We start from the raw sequence: 22,776 nt of genomic DNA on the forward strand, positions 1-22,776 counted from the left end.
AACTTCAGAATTATATTTGGGTAATGCTACAAGCAGTGATGGAAAATTGGAGCACGAAATGAAGATTTTCGGGTGCAAACTGTGTGACATGCAACTTGCTTTTTTTTTTTTTTCTTTTTGCCTGTCCCGTTTGGTTCTTTTGCCATCAGAATTATTGTTTAAAGGCAAAGAAAGATGCCCAACGGATTTACTTTATCAAATGGACCATCCCAGCCCTACCGTATTGGTCTATTTGATTCACCTTTGTTTTTATTGTTTATTTTATTTTCACTTGCTAAACATGGGACAGACTTGACTGGGGAAAAGAAAAGGGAGAAAGAAAGAGGGAAAGAAAACCAGCAGGGAAGAAGAACGGTGATAAAGGGCAAAAAACAAAAACCAACAAAACAAACAGACAAAAAATACATATATCAGTCACCTGGATCACCTGTTGAGAAAGAAAAAGGAGAAAACAAGCAAAAAAAAAGAGAGCAATATAATAAACAACATCATCGCGATGATCTACGTGAATATAACAGTAAATACTAAATATTGAATATGTTGAATATGGGGTGGTGTTGCAGTGACGTGCCCATGAGCACTGCTGGCAGCCAGCTGTGCCAGAGTGACCGAGCCCCAGGCTGAGAGGCCGAGGGCACCCCACCCCCCGAAGGGGCCAGAGCGAGCCCCAGGCTCCAGGCCCCGACAAGCAGCCAAGGAGTGAGCCGGTGTGTACCTGGACGCCCATCCCCGGACACAAAGAACCACCAATGCACCAATGTCTGAGGGCGTCTGCCACTGGTAGGGGGAGTGGTGGGGGGAGATAGGCCCTCCATACCTTGGAGGGCCTGAGATGCCCCTACAGAGGTGGCATCTGATACCCGATCTGACATATAGACACAAACAAACAGGCACACACAGATACAAACATCCATTCCCATCCTCATGCTCTCATATGCAATTACTCAACACTCCCCCAACGTGGAGACAGACATAAATAGACACTGTACACACAATCACACTCCCCAAGCGTACTCTATACCCCAGGTCTAGGTACCCTTGCCCCTTGAGGGGGAAACTGCACCCAGACCCAGGCAGTGTTACCCTTTTCCCTGGGGTGGAGAGAAGCAGACTGCCCCGACTCCGCAGCAGCAGGGAGGCCCCACATTCCAGACCCCAATCGGACGGCCAACTCCTCCTCCCAGGCCCCCCGCCCCAACAGGCAACAGAGAATGGGGGTGTGTGAAGACTCCAAACCTCCCTCCGCCCGCTCATATGTAGTGTTAATGCATGTGTGTTCTAAGGTGCGCAACTTGCTTTATGCTAGACTTACATGGCATTCATAAGTCCTGGCACATCTAGCACTGGTGTTTTTGAAGTTCCCTTCTTCATTCTGGAACAAACTTTCTTATACAAGGCAAAGGAAAATGTGTTCTTATAGTAAGATCATGCAGATTTGGAAGACTGAATAATGGTTTTACATATCTCTACGTACATGGTCTGAAGTCATGCGCTGAGAACGACAGGAGATTATTGCTATGCCAAAGATCACATCGACGTTAACTGTAGATACGCTTTGTGATGCCTATGAATATATTCTACCTCCATACCAGTTGAAGGCTCTAAATGGCTGGATACCATGCAAAGCCCTGATGAAATGCCATGAGATCAGACTGAAATGCCCTTAGATAATAACAATTCTTAGAACTTTATATATAAGCGAAAGCGTACATCAAAGGTTCCAGTAGAATGTTTGATACTCTGGTTGTAGACAAATCGCCCTGAAGTTGCCAACTCTTTTCATTATCTACATGGACTCATAGGAAGTAATCATATAAAGTGGAGAGACAGGCATCAAAGTCAAGTACTGCATTATTAACGGATATCACCAAGGGAACTCTGGAAAAAATGCTAGAGTAGAGAACACAATAACAGAGCTTCTATATGCAGACCAGTAAGCCATTTTTGTTTAGTGAACTGGGCAACTACAAACCATCTTTCAGATTATTGACAACATGTATACTTGGTTTGAAATGAAAATGTCATATGTCAAAAAAGAAATGATGGCCTTAATGTCAACAGGAACAAAGGAAAGCAGTCCAGAGAAATCCCACCTGTGAGACATAGAGGCATGGTTAGTTGTTTACACACAAATTTATTCACACAGACAGAAGGAGAGAGACAGAGCGAGCAACAGGGAACGGAGACGGGTAGGATGGTGAGCCAGCACAGGTACAGTAAGTGGAGGAGGATTATAAAATTAGTTGCTGCATTGTGTGAGCATCTTGGAGGCTCATAATTGCCCACACTATTCAGCTAGGCACTTAAGAAGACTAATATGAAGCAATATTATATATGCTGTCCAATGCTAAGGCAGCTGATCAAAACACAGATCATAATACCACTACATGTGTCGCTCTGTTTTTCTACAACTGGAAGAATGCAGTATGACTAAACCAGGACTGGAAACCTACACCATTATTTAATTTTTGCAGTTTTTGTTTTAAAAAAGCCCTAGAGGTCATCACTTGGCTGGATGGGCAGACTGACAAAGAGATGTTGTGGCACCCATGATAACTTGAGATTTAGATGTAGTATTTTCAAATTGATATAATAAGTGCATTACTAAAAACCTCAGTTGAGTTTGAATATTAGTGACCTAGACTTTAAGAATTAGTTAATTCGTAATTCTTAATCCAGATGGTTTAATATAATGTTGGCCCAACCTTTGAAGCTGTAACAGCTTCAACTCTTGTGGTTAAATTTTCCACAAGGTTTAGGAATGTGTTTATGGGAAGAAGAAGCAGATTTTTGAGGTGATGTTGAACAAGAAGGCCTGTTTTAAAAGCTTTACTCTAATTCATCCCAAAGATGTTCTACCTAGTTGAGGTAAAGACTCAACCAAGCCAGACAAGCTCTGGATCTTGCTTTGTGCACTGGTGCATAGTTATGTTGAAACAGAAAAGGTCCATCCCCAAACTGTTTCCACAAATTTGGGAGCATGAAATTGTCCAAAATGGCTTGGTATATTGAAGCATTAAGAGTTCCTTTCACTGGAACTAAAGGACCAAGCCGTACTCCTGAAAAACCTTAACCCTTCCTCCATCAAAGTTTAAACTTGGCACAAAGCAGTCAGACAAGCACTGTTCTCTTGACAGCTGAGAAAGCCAGACTGGTCCTTCGAATTGCCAGACAAATTAATCACTTAATCACTCCAGAGAACACTCCACTCCACTGCTCTAGAATCCAGTGGTGACATGCTTTACACTATTGTATTTGATGCTTTGCTTGGTGATGTGAGGCAGCTCGACCGACATGGAAATGTGTTCCATTAAGTTCTCTATGCTCTGTTCTTCAGCTTATCTGGTAGTCACATAAAGTTAGGAGGTCTGTAGCGACTAACTCAGCAGAAAGTTGGCAACCTGTCCAGATAGTTTTCACCCAGCATCCTGTTTGTATGTTATTCTCTGGGTATCATGGTGATGTAGTTCCTGTTTAAACTCTGTTTAGTTTTGTGTTATATTCTTATGAGTTTTGTGATTTCCCTTTATGTTTTATTCCCTGAGGTTCCTCTTGTGTGTTTGCTTCACCCCGAGTTAATCTGTCATGTCTTCTGTGTTTCCAATCACTTCCCTGTGTATATGTGTGTGTCGCTTGCCCCCCTGTGTGCCTTGTCTCCACATTTGTATTCTGTCTGTGTCCCCTTGCACTCCCTCTCTCTCCTTCTCCCTCACCCTCTTAATAGTGTCTCTTTGTTTCATTTCCCTTACCTGTTCCCATGTGGCTCTTGTGTTTCTTGTCGTCTCCCCAGTATGTTTCATCATTGCCTCCCTGTTTATCTCTTATGTTATGTCTAGTCCGTGAGTCTTAGGTCTGTGTCTCTGTGCTTCCTGTTTTATTTTGACTGTCTTGCGCACCTGTTCAATATGTTCTGTTTTGCTTCTCTCTGTCTTGTAACCCCTAATTTGTCTCAGCTGTTTCCCCATGTGTTTCCACTTCCCCTGATCACCTCCTGTCTGTGTATATTGTGTGAGTTTTCCCCTGACATTTTTCGTCGTGTCCGTGGTTTCTTCGTGTCTCTTCCATGTTCCTCCCATGTTTCCAAGGTTCCCAAGGTTATGCTAGTGTTTCTAGTGTTCCAGTTTTTGACTTTATTTTCTTAGTTCCCCCAGTTTAGGCGTTCCTCTGTTAAGTTTGCTATTTATGTTTTTTTTCCTGATCGGTGTATCTGCCTTAATAAACGGCACACCCTCGGTTTAATTCAAGTTTCTGTCTCTCTTTGGTCTGCATTTGGGTCCACACATAAAGAATCTACACGATCTGCCTCCGTAAATCGTGCCAAATAGTTCTGCACCTCAGAATTAACTGCTCTGTGATTTTACATGGCCTAACATTTTGTGGCTGAGTTGCTGTCGCTCCTAATCGGTTCCACTTTGTCATAATACAGTTGACTGTGGAATATTTAGTAGTAAGGAAAGTTCGTAACTGGACTTGTACATGGTATCATGGTGGAATTCACTTAGATCCGAAGAGCAACCCATTCTTTCACAAATATTTGTAGAAGTAGTCGGAGAGGAGAGGAGTTAAGAAGTGACCAAGGTAAGTCTGAAGGGTTCTTACAGTTCTCTGGCTCTCTTCCACAGCATGTCTTTGTCCTGTCTTCGTTCCTTAACCCCAATTTTTATCAGATGGCTATATAAATAAAACTGCATAGAACTGAATCGAAAATTGAATTCTGGCTCCAAAACTACAACATGTGAGACCCCAGTGGCAGGAAGATTTGCATTGGGAATGGGAATATTGTTCATGTTTTATACAGTCATTGGTTTATCCTCAGCAAACATATCATCTGCTCTGACCTCTGGAATGCATTTAACTATGGATTCTTTGGCCTCAAGCCTGAGTATAAGGAGCTGCATGCTAAAAGATCTTTTGTTAAAAGGGTTGGCGTAATAAGCAAATGCTTCAGCCAATACCTTTTGATTAGCCTTGTCTCATGCTTTCTTGCTTTGTGGTAAATCTTTGTTCTGTCTTCACTGAGATATTTGAATGCTAATCAATAAACATATCAGAAAGTATAAAGTAGTCAGAAGCCAGAGAGAGGAAAAGTGATTTGAACCATGAATTGGCTGGTGTTTCCCTCCTCATAAATCACCGGTTGGCCTGGCTTCTAGGCTGTTCGGAAGCCGGAATTGTATTAGAGTCATGTACTAGGGTTCGTTTTTTCACCTTCCAGATGCAGCGCCATGCAGTGGCCTTAACAATAACACCACTTTGTTATCAAAGAACCACTCAGATGCAGATCAGACAGGCCATTCCTCTCAGTCATGCCCCTCCAGGTCTCACAGTCATTCCCCAGATGAGCTTTGACGTCTTCCAGCAGGACAGGAGAGTCACTGGATGAAGCACCCTCACCAATGTCTCACCAGTGTACTGTGAAATGTTGTTGGGCGCATAACTGTAAATAATAGTCAGAACCTTGTTTCTGACTATTGCCTGTACACTAGGGCTTTTACCAAGAAAAAAGCCCTAGTGTACAGGCAACACTGAGGGGGATACAAGGATATTGATTTACTCTGCCTTACAGAAACCTGGTTGCAGCAGAATGATTATGTTAGTTTAAACCAGGGGTAGGCAACCTTTCTGATGGTGAGTGCCATCTAAAATTTCCTCAGAAGTCAGTGTGCCATATGATTTCATTAGCAATAAATTTAATAACGCTATATATGAACAGTTACACACTATATAGAACCACTTTATAGAAAAATATATTTGTTCGCAGATGTTGGCAGCTATCAGCGAATAGTTATCAGCTATTTTGAAACAAAAAAAGACACTTTTTATCCATAACAGCAAATGAACCGTACAACAGAAAATGCAAATGCTATTTATGGTCTCCTCACAACAATGATAAGAAAAATAAACTGAGTCAATATGGCATGTTTGTTAATACACATATTAATTTGATCTCTGGTCCAGCATTCAGACCTGAGGACACTCTTCATGTGAGAAAAAATCTGCTCACACAGATATGTAGAGCCAAATACTGTCAATAAGGCCTCTGCAATGTTCTGAAGACAGTCAAACTTGTCAGGTAGTGATTTCCAGCAGGTGAAAATGCAAGCTCCATGAACACGCACAGCTATGGATTCCAGCTGCTTCGAGACAAATCCAGCTGCTCATTAAAGATTTCTGGTTTGATTAGAAAAGAAAACATTGGTCCACACACCTGAAATTCTAACAACAGCTGATCAAGCTTAAACGTGCTGCTGTTGTTTAGCGCAACATCCACTGGTTTCCGCTTTCTGGCACAAAGTGGGCAATAAACAAAGAAGAGAGAAAAGCCGATCAGCTGATCATTGATCAATTTCATGATTGAAGTAGCAACAGGAGAGAGAGGGGGTGAGAATGAGAGAAGAAGAGGCAGCTGCAGCGTAATGACGCAGAATAACTCCAGCTTTGTGTCTTTTTTTTCTATTCTAGCTGAAGTACGGGACAAATCGCGTTTCTTTTCAGCTCAATACAAAGCGCGTAATATTTTCTCTGAATATGAGATGATTCGGTTTTTACAGGACGGTTGGCAACTCTAATAATTAACCTTATGAATAAAATAAAGTTCACTATCAGTAAAATCATAGCACCCACCCAGCTGTATAGAAACTCCGTCATGCTAGCTAGTACGCAGTACGAGTCATTAACTGACTGTAAAAAGTCAGCACAACAAAACTAAACTACACCTAAACTTGGTTTATATCTGACCCAGATAGACTGCAGGTCATAAATTCTTACCTGAAGTTCAGTTCACCTGACACTCGGACTGGCCCCGCCTCGGGTCTCTCCTCCTCCTGCCTCCCCTTTCTCTCATCCACCTGCTGTCCTCCACCGCTAACTAATGTTACTGAATCTGTGGAAGCTCCAGCATAGCCACCACCAAACAACTGAGTTATTTTTACACATCAGCCAGCATCTGGCCAATCCACCACCTTTCATTGTTTATACCGTTACCAAAATTTTTAAAAACAAAATCATCGGCCCATAAAAACGAAAATTCACCATCGGCCCACCGAGCAAATGCCCGATTGCCAGTCCAGCTATGGTTGTGCCATCAGTTAACCCTTCACGTGCCAGCTGTGGCACGCATGCCTAGGGTTGCCGACCCCTGGTTTAAACGAATCAACATCCCCGAGTCACTCTAACTATTAGAAACCTTGAAGCAAAGGCTGAGGGGGCGGTGTAGAAGCTATTTTCCAGACCAGCTTATTAATCAACCAATGACCCACAAAGACTTTTAATTCACTTGAAAGCCTGATGCTTATCCTTGTCGACCCCAGCTGCAAAACTCAAAAACCAGTCCTATTTGTTATCATCTATCATCCACCTGGGCCTTACACAGAGTTTCTGTCTGATTACTCAGCCTTTGTATGTAAATTTAGCGCTCAGCTCAGATAAAATAATTATTGTGGGTGATTTTAACATCCGTGTAGGTGCTAAAAATGACAGCCTCGACATGGCATTTAATCTGTTATTAGACTCAATTGGCTTCGCTCAAAATGTAAAAGAACCCACATACCACTTTAATCACACTCTAGATCTTGTTTTAACATATGACATAGAAACTGAGCATTTAACAGTATTTCCTGAAAACCCTCTGCTATCTGAACGCTACTCCAACAGAGGTTGATTATCTTGTTAATAATTGTAACTCCTCACTACGTACGATACGATACTGTAGCTCCGGTGAAAAGTAGAACCTCATCAGAATTACTTGACTCTGTGGTATAGTTCTCAAACATGTAGCCTAAAGCAGAGCTGGAGAGGAAATGGCGTGTCACAAATTTAGAAGATCATCATTTAGCCTGGAGAAATAGTTTTTTGCTTTATAAGAAAGCCCTCCATAAAGCTAGAACATCTTACTATTCATCACTGATTAAAGAAAATAAGAACAACCCCAGGTTTCTCTTCAGCACTGTAGCCAGGCGGACAAAAAGTCAGAGCTCTGTTGAGCCAACCATCCCTTTAACGTTAACTAGTAATGACTTCATGAACTTCTTCAAAAATAAAATTTTAATCATTAAAGAAAAAATTACCAATAAACATCCCGCAGATGTAACATTATCTACAGCTACTTTCAGTACCATTGATATTCATTTAGAATCTTCCCCATTCCTACAAATCTGCTCAAAGAAGTCCTGCCATTAATTAATGCTTCAATCTTAAATATGAACAACCTATCTCTAATAATCGGCTATGTACCACAGGTCTTCAAGCTGGCTGTAGTTAAACCTTTACTCAAAAAGCCATCTCTAGACCCAGCTGTCTTAGCTAATTATAGGCCAACCTCCAACCTTCCTTTCATTTCAAAAATCCTTGAAAGAGTAGTTGTCAAACAGCTAACAGATCATCTGCAGAGGAATGGCTTATTTGAAAGTTTCAGTCAGGTTTCAGAGCTCATCACAGCACAGAAACAGCTTTAGTGAAGGTTACAAATGATCTTCTTATGGCCTCTGACAGTGGACTCATCTCTGTGCTTGTCCTGCTAGACCTCAATTGCAGCGTTCGATACTGTCGACCATAATATTCTATTAGAACGATTAGAGCACGCTGTAGGTATTACAGGTACTGCGCTGCAGTGGTTTGTATCATATCCATCTAACAGACTCCAATTTGCTCATGTAAATGGAGAGCTCTTCACACGCTGAGGTCAATTATGGAGTTCCACAGGGTTCAGTGCTAGGACCAATTCTGTTTACATTATACTCTTGCTCTTGACAAAGGCGGTCGCACTTTTCTCCTCTCCTCCTCTCCCTTAGCTTCCCTGCTTAGCCTCTTGTGTCCTTGTCTAGTCTCGTGTTTTTTGTATTACTTTTCCCTGGAACACTCTCTCACAGTCTGTTCTCTAAAACCTAAAAGAGGAATTATGGATTTGATCAACTGGTCCCTAGGGTGGCTGTAGCTCAGGTGGTAGAGCAGGTCATCTACTGATCGGAAGGTTGGTGGTTCGATTCCTGGCTTCCCCTAGTCTGCATGCCAAATATCCTTGGGCAAGATACTAACCCCAAATTGCTCTCCGATGCATCCATCGGAGTATGAATGTGTGTGAATGTTATCTAGAAAGCACTTAGAAAGATGTGCTTGTGCGAATGGGTCTGAATGGGTGAATGCATAAGTTGTGTAAAGCGCTTTGAGTGCTCAGATGAGTAGAAAAGCGCTATATAAGAACCAGTCCATAAATGCAATTGACACCCCTTTCTCAATGAGAATTTTGGGCTTGGGTGAGCCTGAGTGCTGAAGATATCTACCTATTCGGAACCATGGTAACAGGGTTCTGGGGGATCGGAGCTGGCTTGACCAGTGAGTTTCTCAAAATGGGGGGGTCCTATTTCACTGCAGGGCAACCTGCACGTTGCGAATAAAGCCTTGATTGATTGATTGATTGATTGATTGACATGCTTCCCTTAGGCAGTATCATTAGAAGACATAGCATACATTTTCACTGCTATGCAGATGGCACCCAACTCCATCTGTCCACGAAGCCAGATAATGCACACCAATTAGTTAAACTGCAGGAATGTCTTAAAGACATAAAGACCTGGATGGCCACTAACTTTCTGCTTCTTAATTCAGATAAAACTGAGGTTATTGTACTCATAGGAAATATGGTATCTAACCAGATTCTTACTCTGGATAGCATTACTCTGGCCTCCAGTAACACTGTGAGGACCAAGACATGTCCTTCAATGCACATATTAAATAAGTAGGACTACTTTAATATCCTGTCTCAGAGTGACGCTGAACAACTAGTTCATATATTTATTACTTCTAGGTTGGAAGTTATTATTATTATTATTCATTATTATCAGGATGTCCTGAAAACTCCCTGAAAAGCCTTCAGTTAATACAAAATGGTGCAGCAAGAGTACTGACAGGGACTAGAAAGAAAGAGCAGATTTCTCCTATATTGGCTTCCCTTCATTGGCTTCCTGTTAAATCCAGAATTTAGAATCCTGCTCCTCACATACAAGGTGTTAAATAATCAGCAGATGGCCCCACCCCTCCCTTAGCCTGAATCTGCCAGAGGTTTCTTCCTGTTAAAAGAGAGTTTTTCCTTTCCACTGTCCCAATAGGTCTTGCTCATAGGGGGTCATATGACTGTTGGGTTTTTCTCTCTATGTATTATTGTAGGTAGGGGTGCAACAATACTCGTATCGATACTGAACCGTTCGATACAGTCCTTTCGGTTCGGTACGCATGTGTATCGAACAATACAAAATTTATTTGATCAACTTTTCTTCTGACGATGCTGTCTGTGTTGAGCGCTCAGTGGATCTGCACTCGACAGTGCAGCCTAGGCGGAGTAGTCGAACGCAGATTCACTGAGTGCAGGGCAAGCTAGCAGACAGAAGTTAAGCTCTCGTTGCAACATGGCAAATTGAACCTCCCCCACCATCATTCAGATCTGGCGTTTGGAAGTATTTTGGTTTTCATGTGAAGTATGACCCTGAAGGTAAGAGCGTCATGGACAAAAGTAAAACAGTATGTTGGATGTGCCACGCAATGCTCAATTACATTGGTGGGAACTAGTGTGTTAGCGCAGTTAGCTCGTTAACGTGTTGACGCCGTCCAGCCTACGCACGGTGCGATCCGCGGTAGCTTGTTAACAGAGATTTGCCATGTTGTAGCGTTAACGTCATTTCAATGACATTAACGCTGACAGCACTAGTGGGAACACAACGAATATGACTGCACATTTACTCCGACATCATCCTAGTGCAAAGACAAGTGGAAGCAGACAAAAACAACAAGCACGCATGCTACAAACTTTACCCGAGTCATTTAGACAGCCGTTAGCACATGATTCTTCTTATGGGGACCTGATATATTTAATATGCTGCTGAGAATATAGCCCAGAAGAAGCGTATAGTATAGCTTTTAATTTGGAAAGAGCCATTTCTCTGTAATAAACTCTCTTTTCCAAAGATGAGTGATTTCTCGATCAGATAGATAGTTTTTTTTATTACTTTGTTGTTTCAGCAACATTAAATTTAAAAACTGTACTTTTGGGTTAAAATATATATTTATAATTTTAATAAATGACAAATTAAAAAGGCATGAACATTTTTTTTGTATCGAAAAAATATCGAACCGTGACACCAAAGTATCGAACCGAACCGAACCGTGAATTTTGTGTATCGTTGCACCCCTATTTGTAGGGTCTACCTTACAATATAAAGCACCTTGAAGCGACTGTTGTAATTTAGTGCTGTATAAATAAAATTGAATTGAATTGAATTGAATTGAATTGAATTGAATATCCACTCGTGCCTGCTGCCTCTCACCAAGTGCAACTCTACATTGGAACAAAGTCCAGCTCCTCTTGAGGAGACTGATTCCAAAGCTCAAGCGCTGCATTGTGGTGAGCTCCATTATATCTATCTGGCATATCTGAAGCTCACGTACTACCTCAGGCACCTTCCACACCGATGAGGTGACGTTCCATGTCGCAATGACCAGCGCGGGATTGGCCAGGTATATTTTTTTAGTTTGTTCATTCAGATGGTTGTTGCAGAACACTAGTTAATGTGTTTCTGTTTCTTTAATTATTCATTTGTTTTTTTTAACAAAACAAAACAAATCAATTACATTACAAATCATTAAAATGTATATATAATTCATATATAATTCACAGGTATACCATTAAATATGCATTTATACAACAAATATAACATCCAAGTAAGATCACAGTGATAAAAAGTTGACTGTCACAGTTGTAAATGTTTTCAGGGAACAGATACTTTATAAAGCTGAAATACTGGATTATATAATTTAATTTTGACATATCCCTTTTATTATATATGTATTCTGACAGTTTATTGCAGCTTTAAAAAATTCAGAGTACAGTAACTATACTGAACATAGGGTTCTAAAAGTCAGCAGTTTAAATTCATTTGAGCTGTTTGACTTCATTTACTCAATATTCAATACTCATTAAGGATGTCATGATGCATGCTCAATCATCCAGCTAAGGAAATTCCAAAAGGTTGATTCTGTTCATCTGGACGTGTTTTCAGTGGGAGAAATGTTTTGTCACTTATCCAAGCGACTTCTTCAGTCTCCGCTGACTGCAGGTTTCCCGCTCAAACCAGCATTCCTCCCTGTCCAGAATGTGTACATCCTTATCATTGAAAGAGTGTCCACTGGCCTGTAATTGTGAATAGACTGCAGAGTTCTGGCCTGACGAGTTAGCTCTTCTGTGTTGTGCCATGCGCTTAGCCAAATAATTAATTGCCATAATTGCCATGATGTATAAATCATGGCAATTATCCTGGCACTTAACAGTGTACACTATATTATTCTGTTTGTGCCGGGCAGAGCTAATTCTTGGGGTGGACCAATTTTTTGCACAGCATGCTTTGCGGTTAGAAATTCACAGAGAAGCAGTGTTTAGAGAAAATGCTTCTCAGCTGTTCTGATACTCCTGACACATAAGGGATTACTAAGGGTTTCCGCTTAGGCAACAGTTGTGCTTCTTCTCTCCCTGGTCACCTGGAGCGTTCTTTAGGTGCCTTCCCAACTTTGACAAATGTCCAGCTTGGATAACCACATTTACTCAGGGCCTTCTTGATATGATGTCCTTCTGCATCCCTGACCGCTGTAGCTGTGGGGATGGTGTTCACTCGGTGTTGTAGTGTCCTGATGACACCCAGTTCATGCTCCAGTGGATGATGAGAGTCGAACCTTAAATACTGATCCGTATGTGTTGGTTTATGGTACACATCAACTTTTAAATGTCCCCCATTACTGATGGAAATCTCAAAGTCTAAGGCTAACATATCATTTCATATCCTACCTGGTGAATTTGATGTCTTTGTCCACCAAATTGATGTGATCAGTGAATTGTGGTACATCCTGAGATTTAATCCTCAACTCATTGTTAGGCAGCTCAAACTCAAACTAAGGACATCACTTGGATAAGTGACAAAACATTTCTCTCACTGAACTCTCGGTCCAGATAAACAGAATCAACTTTTTCAGATTCATAAAGGATGCATATTCTCTGCATATGACATTGTTCATGCCTACTCGCCTGAAGAAACTGACTGCACTCCACGAGAGTCTGGCAGCACAGATGAACCAGCTGCTAGAAAGACACCCAGAATGGCTAACCAAAGGCTGGACAGTCCTGATCCTCAAGGACACCCAGAAGGGACCATCCCCATCCAACTACTTGCCAATAACCTGTTACCACATGGAAGCTCCTGTCAGACATCAAGATGAACAGGCACATTGGTCAATACATGAGTGGGGCACTGAAATAAATTGACAAGAATACCAGAGGTGCAAAACACCAGCTGCTGGTAAACTGAGCAGTCAGCTGATCAACCTGTGCACTGCCTGGATTGACTACAAGAAAGCCTATGACTCAACACCTGGATCCTGGAATGGCTAGAACTATAAAAGATCAATAGGACCCTAAGAGTATTCATCAGGAACTCAATGGGGATGTGGCGTACAACACTAGAGGCCAACTTCAAGCCCATAGCACAAGTCACCATCAAGTACGGGATCTACCAGGGAGATGCTCTGTCCCCACTGCTGTTCTGGATAAGCCTGAACCCCTTCAGTGAGATCATTGACAAGACTGTCAGCCACATCCTCTACATAGATGACACTGAGTGAACGAGACATCGATTCACTGATCCACACAACCAAATTGGAGAAGTGTAGTCGGATGGTGACAAAGACAGGGAAGGCAGTCAGATCTGAGAGGATCGAACTACCAGAAGGCAACATTGTAGACATCTAGAACAGTTACAAATACCTGGGAATCTTACAGGCAAATAGGAACCACGAAGAGGCTGCTAGGAAAGCTGCAACCACCAACTACCTGCAGAGGGTCAGGAAAGTCCTGAGGAGCAGCAGCATCAGGAAGAAGGAACACGAGAAGCTGGAGGAGTACCAAGGGCTCAGAGAAGAGCTTGAGAAGATGTGGAGGGTGAAGGTAACAGTGGTCCCAGTGGTAATCAGAGCAGTTGGTGTAGTGAAAATTAAGCTAGGCAAGTGGCTCCAGCAGATATTAGGAACAACATGAGAGATCTCTGTCCAGAAGAGTGCAGTCGTAGGAACAGTCTGCCCGCAGGTCTATATAGCATTATAGCTATCGCCACCCAGTGAATTTGTGGGGTGTTGTCCATGAATTAGACAAGCAGGAGAACATGGATGGCATTTAATTTTGTTTATAGGACATTTTAAACATGTGTTCCACTTCAGTTATCATTACTATGGTATTAAATTCCTGCTTATTACACAGAAACAGCCAGAGGTGTTTCTTAGTAGTCATCACTTTAATTCTTGTTTCTGCCTTGATATCCCTACTATTACCACTTATATCCGAGCTGTGTTTCCACATTATTACCCACACTTTTTGGGCCTTGTCATCAGATTACATATATTTCAGTAGAACTAACTGTGACCACTGTTGCTACCACAATATTACTTGGATATTAAGTGGTTATTACTTTGTCATTAGGTGGTAATAACCTTTTGTTACACATTATTACAGCCTTGTTTCTACGTTTTTAACCTACTATTACCACTTTATTATCAAGCTGTATAAGAAAGTGCTGCCGAATTAGGGTAGACTGTGGGACTCCTGTGTCAGCTGATGGGTACTGATAGGGCCAGCAGAATACAGCTTTGACAATCATCTTTGCAAAAACACATATTCCATATTCCAGTCTACATGGTGACTTGGTGATGTCACAAAAACTGTCAGACAGTGAGGTAAAAGCAGTTTTCCGCACACAGAGTGCACATTTGGGATAGGATGTTGTTGACCTCAACTGAGGACAAAAAAAATACTTAAAGAAATTTGCCCAGATCCAAGATCTTTTGCAGCAGAGTAAAAAAAGAGCCATCAAGCTGAACAAATAATCCTACTGAATTAGACTAGACTATGGGACTCCTGTGGCAGTTGATGGGTACTGATAGGCCAAGCAGAATGCAGCTTTAGACAGTCATCTTTGCAAAAACAAATGTTCCATATTCCAGTCTGCATATTCCGGGGTGATGCCATGGAAACTGTCAGATATTTAGCGAGGTAATAATAATAATAATGGATTGCATTTATATAGCGCTTTTCAGGACCCCTCAAAACGCTTTACAATACCACTATTCATTCACTCTCACATTCATACACTGGTGAACGCAATTTTCTGCCTTCACTTTGTACTGTGGGGATTAGGTGTTGTTGACCTTAACTAAGGACATAGTTGGAGAGTGGAAAGAATATTTAAAGGAATTTGAACATGTTTTCTGTTCAGGAAGCAGAGCAGAAGACTTGGGGGTTAGCTCGCCAATCACTGTGGATAAGGTCACTGAGGTAAGTCAAAACTCTGGAAAGGATAAGATTTGCCCCAAGTTCCTTAAAGCTCTGGATGTTGTGGTGCTGTTCAACTGGATATCCCTCTACAATACTGCAATACTAGGACAGACCCTCTTGGTGACAGGGGTCATATTCAAGAAGGGAAACTGAAGGGTGTGGTCGAGCTTTGGGGTACTGCCCTCCTCAGGCTACCTTAGAGGTAGTGGAAAAATTCAGGATGAATATTGTGGTTTTTGCTCTGATTATGTAACATTGGATATACTGCCATTTGTCACCAATTTTGTTCATGACTTTAATGAAGAAAATTTCTGTAATAAACGGATTCACATTTATCTGTCTTGGGATCATGTACCTGCATGGTGTTGATGGTGTGGTCCTGTTGACTTCATTGAGTATTGACCTGCAATCAGCACTGGAGCAGTTTGCGGCTGACTGTGAAGCAGGAGGGATGACAAAGGCTATGGTTATCAGCCAGAAAAGGGTAGAATGCCACTCGGGAAATGAGGGATGAGTTTCTGTCTCAAGTGGAGGAGCAAGTATGTCAGGTTCATATTCAAATTCCTGTTGTTCTGGCCATGGGCTGTGGGTTATGATCAAAAGAATAAGATCACAGATACAAGCCTTAGATGTGAGTTATTTGGGAGCTTCACAGTAAAGACCTGCTGTTTCTCCTGTAGGAAGGAGTCAGTTGAGGTGGTTTGGGTTTCTGAGTATAATGCATACATGGAACTCCATGATGTCCCACCACAGGAACATGTGGTGGTGGATGGGGAGATTAAGATTGGGTCATCTCTTCTTAGACTGTGGCTTGGATCCAGATAAGCAGAGAAAATGGGTGGATGGATTATTAATTTACAGAATCTGATTTCTTACCAAACACCATCAAATAATAATTCTGGTCAGTTTGAACAGAAGCACTTATCATCTAATGTCAATCTGTTGCCTGGGTCCAGTGTGTTAAATATGTGCAGCGAATGCATGTGTACATTACAGTACAATGTGTTTATGTGTTTGTAAAATATGTAAGGCTGTTTTTACAATTATATTATATGACATAAGAATAAAAAATGGTATCAATATGAATCTGTTATAAATCAGAGAGAACAATAGATTTTTACATTGAACGAGAATATAAACAATAAGCAACACTTAAAGCTGAGATAAGTGGAAGCACCTCTTTTGGATCATAGTCATAAAAATTCACAAAAAAACACTATCTCCAGGAAGACTAACACAGAGCCCAGAATAGTACATGCAATGTCTAATGAGCTTCTGCAATACAGAAGTCTGAGTTGTACCTTCTGTTCAGAAAGAACATGCATCAGGACATGTTTTATAATTAATTCAAGTCAGTGCATTTCTTTAAACTACAACATATTAAAAAAGAAAAAAAGGAGTCTGGCCTGTCCTGATCCAACACTAGAAATCCAAACCTTCATTGTTAAAGCAGTTTGTTAAGAGTTTGTTTCTTTATTCTTATGTGTTCCAGTGAGCAGATTACAAAGAATAACTAACCCTTAAAGAAGCATATGTATTCCTTCCTGATTTTTTACAATAGCACTGAATTTCAAAACATAAGCGGGGAATAAATGTCTTGGAATTGTGCTTTTGAATGCTACCATCAAAACATGTTATAGCCTTACAATAACTGACAACAAACAGGACCAAGTTCAAAGGGAGTCATGTAGATAACACCATAGTGAGTGGATGAACATGTGAATTATGGCAGTACATTAGAAGGAAGGGTTTAACATGCCAAATGTTCCCATTTAAAAAAAAATCACTCAAATGTCACATGACTCAAACGGAAAATTCACTTTTCTTTTCTGTACGTACAACGATTGCATAACATTTTTTTTTTTTAAAAAACAAAACAACCTCACATTTTATTAAAATTCACATAAAAAAAACCCAAAATATTTCTAATGCTGTATTGGTCCTGTGAGGCTTCTGAGCTATGTTACCTTTCAAACCCCAACCCACAGTGATTTCTGAGTTTGGATGATGGTACACTTCAGCTTCATTTCAAATCATGAAGGGAATATGTACAAGGACAGAAAAGACAAAACAGAGATCAGAGATGAAACACATCTTTTATGGTAATAATGTGGAGCACAGGACCTCTATGTCCTACAGAAACCCAGAGTGTATAAACACCAATATCTAAACGGGACATGATACCTAATTTCTTGCAAAGACTTCCATAAGAGCCACAGCATAGCTATTTTGTTCTGAGGCTTGGTGCTTATAGCTTTAATGGACAATCTGAACGATTTTCCTCTCAGAAGCAAAGACAGAAATGCACTTATGGTGCCAGAATCCTAAACAGAATCCTAAACATTGCACAACTATATCATGATATTTTCCCAAACCATGGGTAGTCTGATTTACCACTCAAAACCTATTCATATTTTAAATCATGTCAGTCAGTGGTTGTAGACTTTTTCAGTAATGATTTACAAAATTGGAAGTTACAGCTTTTCAAAGTAAGCCTCATAATCATTTATTGTGGCCTCTTAGATCACCCATCTGTTGACAGATTTAATCCACAGATAAACTATTCTAAGTTCTCCAAGACACTCTGATAGTATTCATCTATGATGCATCATTAAAACTTCACATGCCCATGCCTAGCAGCGTGGATCAGTTTAGAAGTGCAATGCATGTGAAGAGGAATGCAAGAGAATGGAGTTTCTCCTTAAACAACTGAATACTGCTCTCAAATCCAAAAATGAATCTTAGCTGACTGCTTTTATTTTGAAACTCAACTTTATGGAAGCGCATCGAAGTCCATCCATCCATGTGTCCAAAAAAAAATTAGGATCATAAGTTCGGTTCTGAAATGCCATTCAAATGTTAACTGTTTTTTTTAAACAAACAAACAAACAAAAAAAAAGAAAGAACCATTGGGCTATAACCATGCCCTGGAGTGAGGCCTGGGGAGGGTGATATCTTGTTCACAGGCCAAAGCCCCTGGTGCCAGTCGAACCAGTATATATGTATCTTGTCGTCTTGGAGAAGACATTGTTTAACAAAAAAAAAAAGAAGAAGAAAGACAACAACAAACAAACAAACAAACAAAAAACGACTATTATAGAAAGTCCCTATTTGGTCACTGTTCAAACCACAGTGAGAACTTGGTTACACTGCTGGCAGTAAGTCTATTTCAAATTTTTATGGACAGAATTTCTCAGGCTTCCATTGTGGTGGCTTCAGGATCTTGTCTGTGCTTTTTTGCAGTTGATGTGGTTCTGTTGGCTTTATCGGGTGGTGGCCTATAGTTCACACTGGAGCAGTTTAGACACCAAAAGGTACTAGCTTAAGTGGTTTGGGCATCTGACTAGGATACCTCCTGAGCAAGCTTTTTGGGTATGTTCTACTGGGAGGAGGCACTGAGATAAACCCAAGACACACTACAGACATTAGGTCTCTCAGCTGGGCTGTAAATGCCTTGGTTTTCCCCCAGAGAAGGTGGCTGGGGAGAGAGCAATTTGGTCCTGGCCCTAGTTGGTTGCACCGTCCTTACAGAGATATATTTTTAGACAACTGAAAAACACCCTACATTCTGATCTGAAATATATGAAATTATACCATAAGTTATGGGCTGCATTATCAAGTACTACTCAGTTTCTTAATGAAAAAACATCTGTATGACATACTAATTATGTGAATTTATTTTTGGGCAAAAATAATAATTTGTTTTCTCACAATAAGTGGATCTGAGTCTCCTAATTATGAAAGCAATAATTTGTGCATTTTATATATATCCAAGAAACTTACACTGTAGGCGGTCAAGCTCAAGACATCATACACAGAGTTCAATGTTAAAGGCTAAACTTTGGTGTCAAATGTAATACATGCTATGCTTAATAAAGGGATATCTATCATTGGTTTTTATCAGCCAAGCCTGTTGAACACATAATTAACAAGATTTGTATTACTCTTCATATTCTGAAAATGACTTGTCTTGAAAAGCACTCCTCTACATACGGCCTTTGTTAGGTTGCAAAACATCGATTTGAATTGACATTTTAAAATTTCTAGATTTCAAAATCTGCAGGACATTTGAATGTTATTTTAAATCACTTTCAGGATAGAATAATAATTGCTTATTGGTAGCACTTGCTGGGAAGGTATAACTCAAGTAATGTTGAGTCACTAAATACAGTGTTAGTAGTTCAGTTGCCTCATCATTTAGAACTGTCCTCTGGCAAGACACTAAATTCCAATTTGCTTCTGTTGGCAAGCCAGTGCCTATAGCTCTCAGTGGTATGTGAGAATATGAAACATTGAAAAGCAATTTGTTTAACAGCTATGATTTAAAAGTGCCAAATGAAAGAGCAGTCTTTTTTTCTTAAAAGAAAAATACAAGACAACAACTGGGTGTAAAAGGTATTTCTCTTGAACAATTTTCTATAAAACATGAAAACTTGTAAACCTTTAACCCCAAAACACATGTACAGAACCGAGAATCATATCGGCAAGTTTCGTATCACAGTTTCCGCAGTAAATGGGACAGTGAGATAAATGATCTCTCTCTCTCTCTCTCTCTCTCTCTCTCTCTCTCTCTATATATATATATATATATATGTGTGTGTGTGTGTGTGTGTGTGTGTGTGTGGAGAGAGAGAGAGAGAGAGAGAGATAGAGATAGAGATATATGTATTTGGCACCTGTTGTTGCTGGTAGTAGAAGTGTGTTCATCTACATTGTAGCTGAATAATATAAGGGTCATAGTTAGCCAATGCTTCCTTATTCAAATTCACACCATACAATCTATGTAAATGTTCAATTGCCTGTACCAAAAACTGGGTTTGATCTGACAAAAAGTTCTGATTTGCAGCTTTACATAGTTAAGAAACTTTACATAGTTACGAAAAATGCCACAATTACTGTGGTACAGAGGTAGCAGTAAGGTGAAGGTGGCAGCTATAAATAAATATGCTCAACTTAACGTATAAGTTGTAATTTGCACCAGCCAGTTCATTGAGTCCTGCTATGCTGTTTTTAATATCATCGTTCACTGTGACAGCAGGTTCCTTGCATAAAATTCAAAATGCAAGGCCAATTTTAGGACATTAATTCTTAAGAATAACTTAAGTTGCTGGTAGTGGAGAGAGTGGAAGAGTGATGGAACATTAACAAGACACGTGACTGTACTGTAGTAGTTTGACAGTTAGATGCCTGTGATTATGTCCAACAGCCCCCCAAAATGACTGTTACCTGAATATACAGCAGCTTCAAGAAAACTACTCAACATCTGTGCTGTGCTGCATACTGATGGAAGCCTTTGGAGAGTGTTTGGAAGGAGGAAAAGTGAATCTGAGGTTCAACTGAAGTCACAGTGTATGTGTTCCTCAATGCATGGTTACTGGCAGCTGGACTTCCTGTAGTGAACAGTCTTTGTGCTTCTGGTCTATGAGATTACACTTCCACAGAGGTGATCTGGTTCATCTGGGCCCTCATTGACTGGATGCTGTTCAGAATCTTCTTCTGGTGACCAGCCAATGTCACTCCCACTCGGAGGATATCCCTGAAGACAAATCATACGCCATCATTACACCCAGCTATACCACAGGAGTAACAGTTGACATTTCAGAAGGCATTCTGGCTTGTGGATACTGAAAACCAAATCTAAATTACAACTTTTGTGTATATTATAAAATTGTACAAAGTTGGTTAAAAAAGTTCAGGCACTTAGTCCATGATCTAAGTCTTCCTTTAAATCTGCAACACTTTAAGCAACAGTTACTTTCACATTTCACAGAAAACCTCTTCAACTTAATTTTTCATTTCAGGAGCATGGATAACTAGTATGGTAACTAGTATGATAACTAGTATGGCAGCAGCCTCCCTACAGTAAGGGAGGCTGCTGGTGTGGCCAAAAAAACTCTGGGCTTTGAATGCTCTTATGTGCTGATGCACAATGGCACAGACAGGTAGTTCAGGTAATCTCCTACCATAGACACCTCAGGACATTATAGTTGAACAGCAGAGCATTCTGACAATGGATGACAAATTTAAAGCACACAAACGTGTAAATGTTCAAAGTAAATAAATAAATAAATAAAAATACAGGCAGCTGCCAGTGATACCCTTCAGCTTCATAGTAGAAATACCTGTTGTATAAATGAGAAAATCCTAGGTGATTTTCAGGAAAGTTGAACCCTGACTTAACCTTGAGGTCAATATCATTAAGATTCAGACTCATCTGATACACCTAAGGTATTACATCACCTCCTTTTTGAGTTATTGTATTCACAAACTTGGGTGTCCATGTCACCCGCCTGGGGCAGGCAGCAGAGCAATGCTTTTACAATTGAGGGATACAAATAAAATAAAAAGATAAGTTCAGTCCTGCTCATGTTGCTGACCTGTGAGATCCAAGTCTTACCCCTGAAAGTTTGGACAGCCTAATAGACATGCTCATGTTTGATTTCTTTGGAAGTTTAAGGTCCATGGTCCATGAGGGGTGATTGTGGCTCAAGAGGGAGTTCACCTTGTAATCGGAAGGTTGCCGGTTCGAGCCCCGGCTTGGACAGTCTCGGTCGTTGTGTCCTTGGGCAAGACGCTTCACCCATTGCCTACTGGTGGTGGTCAGAGGGCCCGGTGGCGCCAGTGTCCGGCAGCCTCGCCTCTGTCAGTGTGCCCCAGGGTGGCTGTGGCTACAATGTAGCTTGCCATCACCTGTGTGTGAATGGGTGGATGACTGGATGTGTAAAGCACTTTGGGGTCCTTAGGGACTAGTAAAGCGCTATACAAAATACAGGCCATTTAACATGGTGGCAAATATTAAGTGTTTATTTTAATTTTTGTTGGCAAAGCCTCATCATTTCATTACCATATCTTTTATTATTATTATTATTAGATATCAGTTTAGAATCCTCACTCTTACTTTTATATTTGTTATGTTTTATGTTTTGTCTTACTTTTATACTTACTTTTATACTTACTTTTATACTTACTTGTCTTACTTTTATACTTTTATGGTATGGTCCCCATACCATTATGGGGATCCTTCATGATCCCCATAATGGTATGGCATCATAGAACAACTGCCTGAATACCTGCTTCTCCACAACATGGAAGCTCATCTCAACCAAGCTGAGTAGACACATGAGTCAATATGTAAGGACACCTGAGAAAGGTATTGGAAATAACACCAGAGAGCCAAAGCACCAGCTCCTGGTTGGCAGAGCAGTACACAAGGATTCTTAGACCAGTACCAACATGAGCAGTGCCAAGTTTGACTACAAACACCATCAAGGCATGGAGACACCAGTAGGTCCCTGAATGCACGCTGTTGTATCTGGCACAAAGAGATTAGCAACAGATTCTTTAAGTCCCAACTTTTCTGAACCATTTTTCCTTTGCGGCAGGGCACATTTTCCCGCTGAAAGAGGCCATAGCCATTA

The 22,776-nt window shown here is 40.7% G+C and overlaps 1 protein-coding gene across 2 annotated transcripts in view; it reads right to left on the reverse strand.

Annotated features, from left to right (window-relative positions):
- Nucleotides 1-242: 242 nt before the first annotated feature.
- Nucleotides 243-22,776, reverse strand: part of LOC146494775 (ephrin type-B receptor 2-like) — an 80,587-nt gene continuing 58,053 nt past the window's right edge. For both annotated transcript variants that reach the window (XM_085145066.1, XM_085145065.1), the window contains one exon: nt 243-20,894. In XM_085145066.1, the coding sequence (XP_085001192.1) occupies nt 20,786-20,894 (109 nt within the window). In that variant the 3' untranslated portion in view covers nt 243-20,785. The remainder of the gene's footprint in view (nt 20,895-22,776) is intronic.

Source organism: Neolamprologus multifasciatus, chromosome 20, assembly GCF_963576455.1.
Source record: "Neolamprologus multifasciatus chromosome 20, fNeoMul1.2, whole genome shotgun sequence".
In the NCBI taxonomy this organism is placed as follows: Eukaryota; Metazoa; Chordata; class Actinopteri; order Cichliformes; family Cichlidae; genus Neolamprologus; species Neolamprologus multifasciatus.